Source organism: Mercenaria mercenaria, chromosome 10 (genome assembly GCF_021730395.1).
Source record: "Mercenaria mercenaria strain notata chromosome 10, MADL_Memer_1, whole genome shotgun sequence".
Taxonomy (NCBI): Eukaryota; Metazoa; Mollusca; class Bivalvia; order Venerida; family Veneridae; genus Mercenaria; species Mercenaria mercenaria.
In genome coordinates this window covers 8,277,794-8,295,394 of record NC_069370.1, presented here as the reverse complement: position 1 = coordinate 8,295,394, position 17,601 = coordinate 8,277,794, and the positions used below count along the sequence as shown (strand labels likewise).

General features: G+C 36.7%; 2 protein-coding genes across 3 annotated transcripts in view; one reads left to right on the top strand and one right to left on the bottom strand.

The window, feature by feature from the left end:
- Window positions 1–17,601, bottom strand: part of LOC123559999 (uncharacterized) — a 70,740-nt gene that overhangs the window by 29,510 nt on the left and 23,629 nt on the right. The window lies entirely within an intron of this gene.
- Window positions 4,413–15,762, top strand: LOC128545873 (fibrous sheath CABYR-binding protein-like). The gene is made up of 2 exons (XM_045352215.2): window positions 4,413–4,543; window positions 12,977–15,762. The coding sequence occupies exons 1-2, from the start codon at window positions 4,522–4,524 to the stop codon at window positions 15,349–15,351; spliced, it is 2,397 nt and encodes a 798-aa protein (XP_045208150.2). The 5' UTR covers window positions 4,413–4,521; the 3' UTR covers window positions 15,352–15,762.

Here is a 17,601-nt window from a genome sequence, read left to right as displayed (position 1 = left end):
ACGTAAGAAAAAATTTCCAGACGTAGAAAACTGTAAAGTACATTTGTATAATATTGTGACGAAAATGGGACTGCGGTTTTTGGAATTAATTACAAAAAACAACAAAAAACTGGATCTTTTGAAATTAGGAGATTGTCATGTACATTAACATTGATATGAAAATGAGGTAAAAACTAAAATATGAAGCAGACATAATTATAATGATACGTTTTTCCTCTCGCTAATGACTGGTCTAGGTCCTCTTGTACTGGACTGGTCTAGGTCCTCTTGTACTTTCAGTATTTTTTTTTTCAGACCAAGTATAATGTTTGTTCGGAGTTTTTTTCAGTCAATTAAAGGCGATTTTTGTGAATGACCAAGTTTGATATATTATTCTCTGGTAGCTTTAAAAATCCTAGCTGGTTATTAAGATATGCCGTCGTATATGAAGGAATATTTTGAACTTGTTTCTCCATGACTCAGGTGCTGTTCCATTGTTCTTCTATTGTCTTCAGCTTCTACTCATGTTTATTACCTTTCTTTTTAAATGTTTTTGCTATGACTCATAACCCTATATTGTTGAAGGAAACATGCCTATCCCATGAGTTGTACAAACGGAAGACCCCAGAAACATGAAAAACTCGGTTTAAATGGCTCATATTGTCAGCCAGACTACGAGAATGTCTGTGACAGATTGTGGTGTAGGTTAACTGACATTCCGCGACAGATGCAGGAATTGAGTAAATGAATTGCACGTGTAGGGCATACCAGAATGTGAAGTCATAGCGTTAGTTGTTACACCTTACCTGGAGTGATGCCAGCATCACAGAGAAACACTTCTCATTCATCTTAATGATGATTCTTTTATATTTATATACTTGTTTATATCAGTGATAAACAATTAACTGGAACAAAGGTCTGATTCAAAGAAATGCATTATTAGGGCAGCATTAACCATAAAATATTGCTCTTCTCACACCGATAGCAGATGTGTGTATAAATCATACATAATTAGATGGAGGAATCTTGAATACCTCCAGTGTAATGACACAATAGTGGTACAACTGAAGCAGCTCCGTACCTGCCGTTTTTAGCTCACCTGTCACGTAGTGACAAGGTGAGCTGTTGTGATCGCCCGTCGTCCGTCCATCGTCCGTCCGTCCGTCGTCCGCCCGTTGTCCGTCGTCCGTTCACAATTTCTTGTGAACAAGATAGAGACCACAGTTTGCAATTTTAATCAGAATGGATTTATATCAGTAAGTACTAATAGGACTCATTTGAAATTTCATTATTGTCATTAGTTGGCCTGAGACAATCAGGGTAGATAACTATGGACTGTTTTTATGTCAAATTACCTCCCTTTACTTCAAATTAAAATGGGTATATCTCCGTAACTAATGAAGAAACTGGTCTGAAATTTTATTTTATGCCATCACATGGACTTGGACAATCAGTTTAGATACATATTGACTGAATTTATGACAAATTACCTCCCTTTATTTTTTATGTAAATGAATATACGTTAGCAGCTTCTAATGAGATTGGTTTTAAATGTTATTAAATTCAGGGTAAGGAATAGTCATGCTAGTACAAAAATGCAGCATTTGAGCCTAGGATCCTCAAACTTGGTATGGAGATTGGCCCTGACTAGTATGTGACCCATAGGTCAAAAGGGACTGTTACAAGAAAATATTTATCCTGATGATATTTAATGTGTATGCATATGTGATCTTTTTCAAAACTTGATCTAATCATTAAGAGCAATGGTACTCAGGTGAGCGATATAGGGCCATCATGGCACTCTTGATATTTTTGCACTTTCATGATTTGCAAGTATTGTCTATACGTAGTATCAAAGATTAACGTTACTGAGTCTTTCTCAAGTCTGTTCCAGGGGTGGAGGTGAGAAGTGGGGGAAGAGGGGAGGGGGTGTAGGGAATGCAATACTTAACATCGACGAGGAGGCATTGCCTTTATCTAGACGGAACTCGAAACCCAAACATCGGAGACTAGCTACTCCATCTTACTCTCGGCATGAATAAATTCCTGTGGTATTTTAAAGGGAGGGGTTATGTCGGCCTTTTGTAAATATAAAAACGTACATCAGGTATATGGTCGGTTGTAAAGCTACTAATTCGAAAATGATGAGGAACTTATAACCTCTTTTCAAAAGGAAAATACAAAAGAATAGACTGATATAAATATTCATTCCGTAATTTTAAACATAACATCGGTGACTCATTTGATATCTTACGTGCATCAAAGTAATAACGATATTCTAAGATTACCAGGACCACTGGCACCAGACCAGAAAGAAAATGCCTCTGTGCATGTTATACCCTACCCCTAGGGGTAGGGTATAACGTGTGCAGAGGCATTTTCTTTCAGACCAAATTCTTTAAGGATGGAGAAGACATACGTCGACGAATATGTCATGTATAAATTAATGATTCTTCAGCGCCATAATTTATCACTGCTAGTCTGCAGAATTTAAGATGTGAGATAATTTCATTTTTTCAGCTAAAAGCTTTAAAACTGTCCAAAACTTCATTTGAGACGGACAGTGACATGTTAACAAACACTGAGAATGATGTAATTCGTCGGATTAAACTGTGTTGTAGACATAAAACTTTTTGTTTTCTTTCAATCTAAAATGTAAATTAGACAGTGTAAAGTGTCACTGAATTGTTCTGGACAATTTAATCGGGCACAAGCGTAGAAGATCACCGACATTGATTGATCACATAAAATATACCGGTTAGTTAGATTTTCTTTTCAACTTGTCTGTTTTCGTGATACCTTACACGTAATATTTTAGCGGTGGATTGGAAATATATCAGAATTAGAGACATTTGTGCAGATGATAACATTATGCAGCACATGTGCATCTCTTTAAAACTTTCTCAAAATGCATGTGTACATGCAACTGCACAGCTGTAGGGTAATACGCGTAAAACAAACTTTTTTTCTACTTTTACAAGAATGCTAATTATTTGCTTTACGTATTAGCGTGGAAATAATTCAAGTACCAGCGCAATGCACGCATATTAAAATTTGCAAAATGCTCATTCAAAGCTCTTGGTGTGGTGCACATGACAAGCAGAATAAAGTACAAAAATATTTGAAGATTTTCTTTGTTTACTTCCTTATACATGTATGTAAATCTTATCGTTGGCAACACTCACTGCCAACAATTTGTCTGTTATGAAAATTTGATCACTTGATCAGACGAATATTCCAGCCTCGACGCCGTAAATAAACTCAAGGTGCATAATTCTTTATCCAGATAAATTAGTATCATGTCACTGTATCTGACTAGCATCAAGTTTTGAAAGCTTTAGCGTTTTGGCTTATCTCTGGCTTAACATGTTGAGATGAGCTTTTGTAGAAAGAGAAGGGACTTTTAGAGACAATGCAAAAGTCAATAAGACGAACCAAACTTGATTAAAGATTCCTTATTCTAATTAAACACGGAAATCTGACGACACGCCGGCAAATCATTTGGCGACACTATATTTGATCTATTATTTAAGGATGACTACCCGTCCGTAATAGGCCTCAATTTCACCAAAAGCGTACTACAACTTGATAATGTAAGCTTTGAAAATGTCAAACGATAGAAATAAGGTGCATATTGACAAGTTATATAGTGACAGAAGTTCTCAAAAAATTTCTTTAGATTACCTCCACTGATAATTTTGGTTTTTCAAGAGTTATCTCATGTTAACTTCAATACCGAATACCTCCCCCAAAAAATGATAAAATTCGAAAAATCTCTCGGTGAAACGTTTTTGATTTTGAATGTCTTTAACGTGACCAAATTTCATTCAGATATTACCATCCAGTTACAAGATATGAAATATGGCTATTACACCATGTTATCCTTAATATAAAAGACGTTCAGAATCGAGATGGTGTTATACTTTCATTTATTCACACACTGTATAGGTTATTAGGCTAAAAAAAGTCTGCGCACTATAAATTTATTCCACGGGACGTGTTACTTCCCGTATTTTAACACGGGCATTTTAACATGTTTAACGTTACGTGTTGACGTGACGTCGACCAACTGTATTTGGCGCTATACATGCACCATGAAATAGTGCTTCCCAGTTGCATCTACTTGTTTACATAAAAGACATATTAAAATCGAAATAATATTTGACAGAACCAAGTTTTGATATATCTAAACAATACGAATTGATTATACGCCCGCAGGCGTATAGGGTAACCGGTTATATGTTAATATTGTTTCTTAAAATCTATATAGACTTTGTAAATCTAAATTTTAAAAAGATTTTGCCGAACCTTAACAATTGTGAGTTTTTGTCTGCTTAATTTTAGAATTTTATTGAAAAAGATGTCAAGAGCTGGGCGACTTGCCAAATTTAGATAAGTTTTCACCGTTCACAGTTTGCCGACAACCTTGAAATGTTTAAGCAAATATACTTTTGGAACGTCACAAAGAAAGTACATGTTCGCGATCATGTGGACGTTTTTTTTAGTTTGATTTCCGCTTTATATAATCTTGGATTTGTTAGAATGGGACAGTGGTTTAGAAAAGGTATTAAACTTACTTCTGTCTCTAGCTTAACGTCATATTCAAATCACGGTTACGTTAAATTACATCTACCATTGCTATTATTGATAAAACTAATTATTTTATAGTGTTCTTTTGAGGGATATATACAACTTTTATTTGTTGCGATCACTATTGCATGTTAGATTTCCAGTTATGAGCTGTGAAATAAAACAGTTATTTCACCTTCAGTGACATCACAATAATGTGGAATTATGTTCGATGAGTTGACGTAAATTTTCGGTTTAATTTCTATAGATTTTCAATACATTGTTCTGGAAATTATTTATTCTTTTGGTTATTTCTTATTTGAAATAAGTAAGAAGTAACATAATTCAGAAACATTGTGCTAATTCATAACTTCACCAAAAACGCACAGCAGTAGAATCTCCAGGAAACGGGTATCTTTGGAAGCAGAAAACATGAGAAGTACATTAAATATGCGATAGAATTACATATTACGTATAAAACTTGAAAAATGAAGAAATCCTTTTTTTAAAATATAGTTACACATCGATAAAACATTCTCCCAGATATTGGCAGCTGAAAACCTGTCTATATACACCTTTTGCAAAGACATCTTTAGATGTTGCACACCGGAAAATCGGTAATTACGCACAATGATCTGGTCATAAAGTATGGAGAAAAATAGATGTCAAAATTATATGTGTTTTTTTTTGTGTGTGACATTTTAACTACTAGGACAATAATATTTTCCTTGAAATGATAAACGAGTTAGACAATGCTTCCTTTCTGCCATCACACTGTTTTATTCATTATGCTACTTGCTACGTTTTATAATTAAAACATCTCCCTTACAAGAAGAGGGGGCATAGTGTTATGCGTTGTTTTGTTCCGTGTACATCTATCTGTCTGTCTGTCGGTAGACCATTTGGTTTCCGATCAATAACTAGAGAATGTCAACGATTGTCTGCGGTCAGTAGATGTCCCCCATTGTTTTGGAGATCAGTAATTAAAGTTGAAGGTCACAGCGACACCGAGACTGAAAAAATGTTTCAACTGAGTAACTAAAGAACGCTTTGGCGTACAGTTGTAAAACTTCATAGATGAATGCCTGTGGTCAATAGTGACCTATACTGTTTTTGGGGTCAGTAGGTCAAAGGTCAATGCCACAGTGACCTTAACACTGAAGATGGTTTCAGCTCTATGATCAAAGGATACGTTGGCTGTCAACTTTCTAAGGGTGGTTTCCTGTAGTCAGTAAATGGCCTCTGATGGGTTTTTTTTTTTAATTTTATTTGGACAAAGGTCAAGGTAACACCATACAAAATTACATACCCACTTACCTCCGACAAGCCATCATGAGTACACACGTGTTTTACAAATGCCTTGGCTTACAGTCGGCAATCTTCACAGGGTAATTGCTTGTGGTCATTAGATGATCCCTATAATTATATAGTTTTCGGGGTCAGTAAGCCAAATGTGACGGTTACAGTGATCTCGATACTGAAAACATTTTTAGCTTATTAGCTAAGGACAGATTTGGCCTAAAATGATGAAACTTCATGGGACGATTGTCGATGACCCTTATTGTTTTGGGTCTCAGTAGGTCAAATGTAAAGGTCAGAGTGACATCGAGACTGAAAATGGTTACCGCCCAGTAAATAAAGAACCAACAGGCCCACGTCTTTCAAGTTTCATAGGATGACTGCCTCTGGTCAGTAGATGACCTCTACATTGAAGGTCAGTTGGTCAAAGGTCAAGACCACAGTGACCTTGAGACTTTAAACGATTTCCGCTCCATAAGAAAGGTCTGGTCTTCAGTTCTCAGACTTCATAAGATGATTGCATGCGGGCAGCAGATGACACCTTTTGAATTGGGGTCAGTAGGTCAAAGGTCAAGGTGATTTCGGGACTGAAAATGGGTCAGGCCATCATAGAATGGGTGTTTGCATACTTGTTTTTACAAACATGTCTTTTGTTGAAATCATTTCTTCTTAGATTTACTTGAAGTTTTATACTGACCATAGAACATAATCACAACGTCTTATCATTTTTGTTCAATCTAGTCTCTTAAGTTCTAATAACTGGGAGAGGTTATCCGCCAGTGCATGCAAGACGCGTAACAACATTATCAATCACAATTTCAGTTTTAATCGAACTTCTAAATGGCATCTATATTGCTTAATGATATTATAATCACAAACTTGATTACATTGTTAAGAAATAGCGACACCCTACAATAGAAAGACATAACGCATTTCTTGCCAACTGCCTAGCTTTCAACATGAAATATTTCTTGTCGGGTTCCATGGAGTTTGTCTTTCCAAGAGTTTATCTATTGGAGTAAAGTACTACGTACGTCGCACGCTATTTTACACATAGGCGATTTCGAGATACATGTTGATGTGTATGCAGCTATTTAAATTATGAGTAACTGACGTCAGTGTATGTTTTTACTACAGTGATTCAAAGATTTAAATTACAATTTTTCCCGTTTAAATTTTTAGAGAATTAAAATCGTAAAATAAATAAAAAAATCGAATTATCATCAACAAAAATGACGAAAAATGTAACGTTACGCGTAACAAGATGTTAGTACGTCAGTCGGTTTTTCGACGATAAATCTGTCAATTTTAAAGATATCTGGACAAAATAACCAGCAGACGACAATGAATTTTGCCGCGCATCATTCAATGCCTTTATTTCACGTCATTTCCGTATTTATTCGCTTTAACAAAACCTTGACGGCTTTTCCTACAAGCGTTACGCTCGTCATCCTGGTGCGTATTTATTCAATTATACCGTAATAATTTATCGGAAAAAATACCAAAACTTATACTATCATAAAATGCATACATTAATAATTATGTACATGTTTAAATCAATAATCAATAACAAGTATTAAACGACTACGGTATATTTTAAAAACTCACATACTGAAAATGTTACGTCAAAAAGTCCATTTCAAAAGTGAGTTTCCCCATTTTATGCGAGTTATTATTGGAAGTTGGCATTGATCTTTATAGATGGCTAAAAGTGCATTGTATGAACTTTCTAAAGATATCTGACTTATCTTGTTAGTATAAAACTTTCATGAACCATCATTATGTGAAAAAATTACATCGTTTACAGTAAAGCTGCAAATATTAGATTGCATAACGTTACGTCGTATAATTTCACTTTGCTGTACATAAAAACGCAACGTTTTTGATAATTTTATTAGCTCGATTTCCATTAAATAACTTTAAAGTATTTGGTTCATTTTACAAATTTGTGACGCATATTATAGATCTTTATTATCTTTCTCCTATATTTTCAGTATCTTCGAAATAATTTATTCTGAACATTGTGCCTAGAAGTAAACTTAAAGTATGAACGTCTCATCTATGATAATTTGAACAAATCACTTTTACATTTAAATCTAAGGTCCAGTCCAAAAAAAAAAATAATGTTCTGTAAGAAAATTGTACTGGATCTATAAAGAAAGAGAAAATTGCATGGCAAGCGTCATTTTATTTGATGTGCCACGAAAATGGAAGTATTCTTAAATTACTTTCTCAACGAATTTATATTACATATTCCTACAGACCTACCATCTATGAACTATGAACTGAATCAAATGTTCCGTTTCCCGTTTAGTTTTTCATAAAAACAGTGTTGTAAGTGGTAATTTACAGGTCTATATGAATGGATTACATTCGAGGAATTGTAATACCGTGATAAAATTAAGGCGATCAGTTAGCCTACGAAGTTTAAATAAATAAAAGTAATACTTTTTATCTACATTTAAGTTAGGACAATTTCATTTTGCATGTTTGCTCGGAGTCGATTTTACATGATTTTATCATATCATATACGAATATGCATATATGTATCATAATTATACAGCTTTCAAAAGTAGAACAGTCACTCTTGGATACTTTTCTAATATGATAAATCAAAGAGGGGAAAATATACTTTTATGTTCTAATGAGCACACAAAAAGAATAAAAATCATTAGGCACAGTCATGGAGTCTTAATTGATAAATTTCAAATGAAAAGAAATCTGCTTCGTCCGCAGTCCCTCACTCACATAGTCACACAATAACTGCTCCCTCGCGTAGGTCATTTTGCTGGTTTTTTGATGTTATACAGCAGTAATTCGGTCAAAAATATGCTTCCGCAGTGTAGCGTAGTCGTAAAGATCTCTAATAAATGGAGTTTTTTTTTTCATTTTAGCGCATTTGCGCGTAATCCCGGAAAAAAGGATACCTTTCATTATTGTTTTTTTTCTTTTTAATTTTTTATTACCCCAAAAACGAAAGTACGGTGTTTATTCTGCGGATCGCTTTCTGAAATGCGGCAATATGAGGGTTCTTATCTTCAGTTGACTTGTATTCCACTGCAAACTTATCAACACCATTTTTTCTTTTTCGTTTTCTTAAAGCATATTCATAAATGTCTTTTTGGAAACAGGTCTATAACGGAGTGAAAAACTAGAACCTGTATCAAAAAGGACCTGAAGCAACTAAATTGTATATTAAATTTCTTTCATAAGCATATAACCTAGATTAATGTATGTTTTGACATACTTATCTTTATATATCATTCCATTGTTGTATATTTCGTTTGCTAATATAAAATTCGAAAAAGTTCAGCTTAGTGTCCGAATTTTAACTATAGCCGTACAATTTTTAGTGTTTCGTTTTTTTCGCTCTATTTTTCCCGAATAAATGTGCAAATTGTGTATTATTTACTGCAGTAATAATAATAGGTATGAATGAATATACATAACAAATAATGAAACGCAAAATTCAGTCGACCATTCAATCCATCCGCGTGTCTTTTGGCAGTCGAATAGCCGATGAGTATGCACGAATTCATGACCAGTTGGTAATTATTTACTCGATCACTCATTTAGTCAGCCTGAAAGATTTGTTTCTTCAGTATGTCCGTTTATCTGTCTGTCTTACTAGAGATTATGTCGGTCAGTATCTATACGTAGTTGATATACAAATGTTATGAATTTTGTCAATGATTACTCTATCTTATTGATATTTACACAAATGAAGTGTGATACCCCCTCCCCTCATCCCCCACCCCACCCTTGTCTGAGCATTGCGGAGAGGCGAGAGTGGTACCGCCAAAAGAAAAAAAAACGGCCACTTGAACAGAAACGTGAACGCTAGATGCAGAACTGTGACTAGCATCGGATGTAAAGTTTCAAGGTTTTCCGCACAAATATAAAATATAAAAAGCTCATCTGACATTTTGATGCTTTACATGTATTTTGAATAGATATAAAGAAATCATCAAACTTAGATACCGAACTATGTTTTTTTCCTGCTTATAGTACACGGTCTTTAAGGTAGCAGGTTACACTTTCGAATTTTGGCCCCCGTCAATATTTGTTATAAAGAGAACATCGTGATTTTGGATGTCTGTAAATTAAGGTGAGAGATAATGATTATTAATTCTTTAGAAAATTTATACAGCCGATACATGTAAAATTCTGATGTCAGTTGGAAAACTAACTGCTGGTAGCTTTGTATGATCAATGAGACACCATTTCGCGGAAAAATTCAATTCACGGAAGGGTTCTGTGCTTGTTGATTGATACTCAGGAACATTTTCGTTATTTTCCGAAAAAACGAGCTGGATGGGTCCCCATTCCGTTTATGTCCTGACGTTCAGTAAGGACTATTAAATTAAGAAATGCAATAAAATTGGACAGTGTTCTTGCAGCGGGATCATTGTAGACTGTTCAAAAGGTGCAAAATTGATGATTTTGGCACGCTATTTTTCATGGATGATGTAAACCTTTCGCTTTGATAACTTTTTTATTCTTGTATGAGAATCCCGATCTTGCCATTAATTATAAGCACAAAACATGCACGCAATTTATAAAATAGCCACCCAAATTTTGCTCAGAGGGGAAGTGCAGTATTGCGACGCGCTACATGTAAGACCGTCCGTGCCCAAACTTTTCGCATCTAAGTGTACCTTGCTACCTTAATAAAGACAATAAACAAAATTTAATCGATAACGCCGTTATTTATTAATTTATTATGATAGTGCACACAATGTCTATAGATCTATGTAAGTTTGTCCAAAGCACTGAGATTATTAAACTTTTTTTTAACATTTTATTGCATTTTGAGCACGAAACATTTTTCATTTGTAGTGTCGCACGTGATGTGAATAAAAAAGGTGTTATTTAAACGGTACTTAAGCTGGCTGAGAACTAGTTATAGGGCCTAAATAATTTCTTTATGAAATAATAGCTTCCCAATCGTTGTTTAACGTAGGCTAACACGTCTTTTGATTTCTTATGCATAAGAATATATGAGCCGCGCCACGAGAAAAACAAACATAGTGCGGTGCAACCAGCATGAATCCAGACCAGCCTGCGCATCAGGATCCATTCTGTTCGCTAACAGTTTCTCTAATTCCAATAGGCTTTGAAAGCGAAGAGTATGGATCTCGACCAGACTAAGCGGAGGTGCAGGCTGGTCTGGATCCATGCTGGTTGCAAACGCACTATGCTGGTTTTCTCATGGCACAGCTCATACTGAGTGATATATTGTTTCGCATAAGAAAGAAAAAATCGGGTTATCCTATGACAAATCACACTTGCGAATTTGTTATTTCGATTCTAACAAGACATGCTAGTATTAACAGTGTTACACTGTGCTACACACCTGGATCGGATGACGCCACTGCACGCACAGGATTATCGCAAAATAACCGTTGTCTGATTTTCTTCTATTTGTAGGGTTATTTGTTGGTCGTGTTAAAAATTAAATTTTTGATGTTGTTTTAAACAAAAGTCAGAGTACAAAACTGAATTTAGCATGAAAAAAGTTTTAAATCCACAGGACCTGTTATATTCTTAAATTTATAAAAAAAATTCTAATATCAACTGCTTTACGGTTTAATGAATATATATATTTTTTTCCAAATATTTTCGTGCGACAGCACTGCCTCTTTGTCGGTTATAATCATCCTGATCACTGTTGATGCTAGGTTTGTTAACGTCCGGAAGTTGATATTTATGTTTGCGATCAACACGGTACAACATGATAAAATTAATTGTAGTTTAAAATGCATATATATTTAATTTGAAGAAACGGGCGGTAATAATTAATGATAAAAACATAAATAACAAAAAAAGATAAATAACAATAACAATGTGTTCAAAGCAATAACTGTAAATTACGATACCATTAAAGAATATGCAGATTTATCACAACGCATTTTTGCTATTTTTTTCTCATTTAGTAATTTGTACGTCAAACTGACGTCAAAATGACGTTACGCATTTGTGCAAAATAGCGTGCGACGTACGACTAGTATATAATTATGCTCGAGTGTTATAGCGAATGTAATTACCACTCATCTTGTAATTCTGCACAAAGAAATGTTAGGCATTACACATTCTGTTTTCATTCATAACCCCATTGAAACAGTTCCATCATTTAATGATGAAAATTTAATTATTTATCCATTTCTACTGTTCTAGAAAATATATGAAATGTTAAATTTTGTGTATCTAAACTGCACGCATTTGTACGGCATTTTTACACGTTTTATAGTTTTTAACCATATTTGAGGTTAATTCAACAAAACTGCATGGCTCGTTACACCGGGTGAAATTCCTGTCGGAACTATATAATAAAAAAATGTTTTACCGTCCTTTATCCCCTAACGGTATACCATGCTGGACACGATTGATTCTGCCTTTGCGACCAATGTAGATCATGATCAGCCTGCACATCAATGCAGTCTGATCATGATCTGCACTGTTCGCTATTCAGCCAGTATCTTCTTTTTTGGTAAGCCCCCCTTTTTATAGTTAATGGTATGATCCAAATTGGGAGATGGAAAAGTTCATTATAGAAATTTAACAGGGTAAGGGTTAAGAGGATTGCTTGTAAACGATGTCTAATTAGTTTGGTTTCAACAAAGGTTCCTGTTTTACTATTCCGTTTAACTACGATTAGGTTACAGCAACAATATGTTAGGACAGTTATCAAGTTTTAGAAACTAGTTTTTTTTTATTTGCGCAACGTAATAAAAATAAACTTCTACTTCTAACCTAACTGACTCTATCCGCAAAATTCGTAAAAAAAACGTTTTTCTAAAAATATTTAGTCAGAAAATGTCTATTTTATTTACACTTACATAAATCTGAAAATTCTGTCTTGTTGTGAAAAATAATCAAATGTTTAAAATATTTTGACAAAATGTAAATAAATTGATTTTAAAAGTATGTATTTGTTTGTTTAAGATAATTTCAGACACTCAAAATGATTCACCTAGAAATCGCGATGTTTCACGACCTGCAAATATTTGGGAAAAAAAAAGATTTTATTTCATGAAACATAAAAGATTTATGGTGCAGTATCTGCTGAAAACTAGAGATTTTCACATTTTAAGTGTTTAACCAACTGTTACCTTTCTTCTATTTTCAGCTCCACCTCCCGAGGAATCAAAGAGCGCCACTGACATAGCTGAACCAGCTGGAAAGACAACAGACGAGCCCACACTTAGCGCTCCGAGTTTATCAGTCAAAGAGAAGGACGAAGAGCCTCAACGCCAGGGTCAGTCAGATAGTGCAGTTCCTGATCTACAAACACATACTCAAGTCATGGAACAGCAAGAAGCTGAACAGCCAAAGGTAGAAGGAGATGCTAATAGATCAGACACACCCATTGCTGTAGAGGCGGTAGAAATTGCCCTTGACTCGGCAACGAGTGAAAATGAGCCTAAAGTTGTCTTATCAGAAGTTATACAAACTGCTAATGACGAAACGGAAACGCACACAGAAAAGGTAACGGAAGCACAAGTCAGTGAGACTGAACAGAAAGAGGAACCAACTGCCGAAACTGCAGCAGATGACCAACAGTTGACACAAGAAACTGTTGAAGCTGCCGAGAAAGAAACTGCTGATCAAACACAAATTGTTGATGAAAGTGACACCCAAACTGCTCAAAACATATCAGAAGAACAGTGCGTATCTGAAATTCCATCGACACAGTTACATGCAACAACTGAGTCTGCCGAAGAAAGCAAACAAGTAGAGTCTGCTGCACCAGACGAATCACCACAACAGGAACAAGAGAATCAAGAAAGTGCAGAATCTGAAGAATCTCGGCATGCGGAACAAGTACCGGAAGTCATAGTACAGCCTGTAGAACAATCAGTTAAAGAACCAGAAGAAACAGAACAGCCAGCTGACGAATCAGAGCAACCACCAGAAACGGAAGAACGGCCAGCAGTAGAAGCAACACAACCAGAGAGCACAGAGCAGCCAACGGAAGAACAAGCACAACCATTAGAAACCACAGACCAAACAGAAGAATCAGTACAACAAGCAGAAACTACAGAACAACCAGCTGAAGAACCAGCACAGCAGCCGGAAGCTGCAGAACAGCCAGCAGAAGAACTAGCACAGCAGCCAGAAGCTGCGGAACAGCCGACAGAAGAACAAGCACAGCAACATGAAGCTGCGGAACAGCCAGCAGAAGTTGCTGAACAGCCAGCAGAAGAACCAGCACAGCAACCAGAAGCTGCTGAAAAGCCAGCAGAAGAACCAGCACAGCAACCAGAAGCTGCTGAACAGCCAGCAGAAGCATCAGCACAGCAGTCAGAAGCTGCAGAGCAGCCAGCAGAAGAACCAGTGCAGCAACCAGAAGCTGCAGAACAGCAAGCAGAGGAACCAGCACAGCAACCAGAAGCTGCAGAGCAACCAGCAGAAGAACCAGCACAGCAACCAGAAGCTGCAGAACAACCAGCACAACAACCAGAAGCTGCAGAACAACCAGCAGAAGAATCAGCACCTCAACCAGATGCAGCGGAACAGCCAGACGAATCAGGAAAGCAACCAGAAGAAGCTGCAGAACAACCAGCAGAAGAATCAGAACAACAGGCAACTACAGAACCACATGCAGAAGACGCACAACCTGATGTTTCTGAACAGCCGACAGAAGAATTAGCACAACCGGAAATCGCTGAACAGCAGACAGAAGACTCTGCAGAAAAAGAAGAAGCTGTAGAACAACACGCAGAGGAATCAGCACAACAAGAAACTGAAGAACAACCCGCAGAAGAATCAGCACAATCAGAAACTGCAGAGCCGCCCACAGAAGAATCAGCACAACCAGAAACTGCAGAGCAACCCGCAGAAGAATCATCTCAGCCAGAAACTGTAGAACAGCCCACAGAAGAACCGGCACAAGTGACAGAAAGTATAGAAAAGCCAGCAGAAGAATCTACATACAGGCCATTAACTGCAAACAAATCAGCGCAACACCCTGAAATTGCTGAACAGCCAGCAGAAGAATCAACACAGCAACCAGAAAAGACAGAAGAGCCAACAGAAGAATCAGCATCGAAACCAGAGAGTGGTGAACAGTCAGTAGAAGAAACAGCACAAGGAGAGCAACAATCCGTATCTACTGAACAGCCAGCAGAAGCAGAACAACCGTCAGAAACTGCAGATCAGACGGCTGAAGAATCATCAAATGTAGAGCAACAATCAGAAACAACAAAGGCAGACACCGAGGGCTCTCAAGAAACTGAAGAGGCCCCGACTGAAACCGATGCGGCCCAAGCAGAAACAGAGAAACAGGAGGCAGAGACCGAACCAGCGTCTGTTACAGGAACGGAGACTGGTCCAGATTCCTCTCAGCAGACTACAGAACCTAATGCAGAGACAGCTGAAAATAGTGAGCCAAGTGATAACCAACAGATAGCCGATCAACAACAGAAAGAATCAGTAGAGGCAGATGCACAGCAACAGGAACTAAATGCAGAGACAGAACAAAAAGGCGCTGCCGCGGAGTAAATTCTATATGAATATATTTAAATTTTTATGATACTGTAAAACTTATTTTAATGTAGGACATTTAATGATGGACGCTAGGGGATTTGTTTAGAATTATAAATGGAATTGGAGGAGATTTTCTTTTTTGAACTCCATTTGAATTCATGGCAACCGTTTAAGTATTAGTTTTATAGGCCGTTTTTATATCGTTAATAAGCATAATTTTTCTATGCACTTGTATACTTGCACATGTTTTGTTCGTTATTTGTATAAGCAATGCTTAAAACATACCAGTTTTCCAAATTTCGTTTTGATATGTGAAGTATTCTTACTATTCCTAAATAGAATATGAATCATATGTAAATGAATAAGACATATAATGTATTTATATTCTTTAAAACTGTAACATTCAATAAACTGTGATAAAATTTACTTTCATACTTGAATATGTTACATGATCGGTTTAGCGCCCGTGAAGTGCTATGGTCAGTTTCCCTAACAAGTGCTCCAGGATTACCATCATGAGCCTATTTCTTCTCAAGTAACTAACAACTTCCTGAGAAGAACCACGGATGGGAGATGAATAAACTTGGACCCGATGACCTTAAAGAATAGATACGTCCCGCTTATGATTCCAACCTAACATCAAGAATCGTGCTCTACCTGAGCTAACCGAACCGGCTAAAAGAAAGACCCTCATTGTGTTTCTGAGTATTTCTTCCAGAATTGCGGCTTTACTGTGCAGGATCCAGACATAAAAAGTACATCATTCTAAAGGTCTCCGAGGGTGACAGAATATAAGATTCTTACACTGGTTGTAGGTGCAGATCGGCATATCCGGCTCAAGGGTAACTGTTTAGGCGGTAACAAGGCTCTGTCGAGTAACCACGTAAACAGTTATCCGAGAGCCAGATATTCCCATCTGCACCTACTACCAGAATCAGGCTTTACGTAAAATATAATAAAAAACTGCACGCAACTGATGTAGTTCGCTATACGTCATGAACAGCATGACTGTCATCTTATAACCCGGAAATCCCCGTCCGTTATACAACAATGTTGTCTTTTTTTGAACTTTGAAAATGGCTTCGATAATGCCAATTTCATGGCCAAAAAAGAATGTATTTCCCATGTAAAAACGAAAACATTATTAGCCCACCATCATCAGATGGTGGGCTATTCAAATCACTCTGCGTCCGTGGTCCGTCGTCCTTCCGTCATTCCGTCCGTCCGTCCTTCCGTTAACAATTTCTCGTTATCGCATCTTCTCAGAAACTACCAGGGGGATTTTGACCAAACTTTGTCAGAATGATGTATTGGTACCCTAGTTGTGTCCCTCTGAAAATCAGACTGGTTCAACAATTTTCAAGTAAGTTATGGCCCTTTGTTTATTTCTATAATTTACATAGATTTATATAGGGAAAAACTTTGAAAATCTTCTTGCCCAAAACCACAGAGCCTAGGGCTTTGATATTCGGTATGAAGCATCATCTAGTGGTCCTCTACCAAGATGATTCAAATTATTTCCCTGGGGTCTAATATGGCCCCGCCCCGGGGGTCACAGGGTTTATATAGACTTGTATAGGGAAAAACTTTGAAAAACCTCTTGTCCAAAACCACAGGGCCTAGGGCTTTGATATTTTGTATGTGAAATCATCTAGTGGTCTTCTACTAAGATTGTTCAAATTATCCCCCTAGGGTCAAATATGGCATCGCCCCGGGGGTCACATGGTTTACATAGACTTATATAGGGAAAAACTTTGAAAACCTTCTTGTCCAAAACCTTTGATATTTGTAACGTAGCATCGTCTAGTAGTTCCCTACCAAGTTTGTTAAAATTATCCCCCTAGGGTCAAATATGGCCCCGCCCTGGGGGTCACATGGTTCATATAGACTTATATAGGGAAAAGCTTTTAAAAACTTGTCAATAACCTACAACATTCAAATTTGGACTACATGTATGGTTTTGAGTGGCAAGATGAACCTTGATTTTGACCTAGTGACCTACTTTCACATTTCTGTACCTACAACCTTCAAATTTGGACCACATGCATAGTTTCGTGCACTGAAATAAATTTTGACCTTGACTTTGACCTAGTGACCTACTTTCACATTTTTGAAGGTACAGGCTTCAAATTTAGACCACATGCATAATTTTGTGTTCCGAAATAAAATTTGACCTTGACTTTGACCCAGTGACCTACTTTCACATTTCTCAAGCTACAGCCTTCAAATTTGGACCACATGCATGGTTTTATGTACCGAAACAAA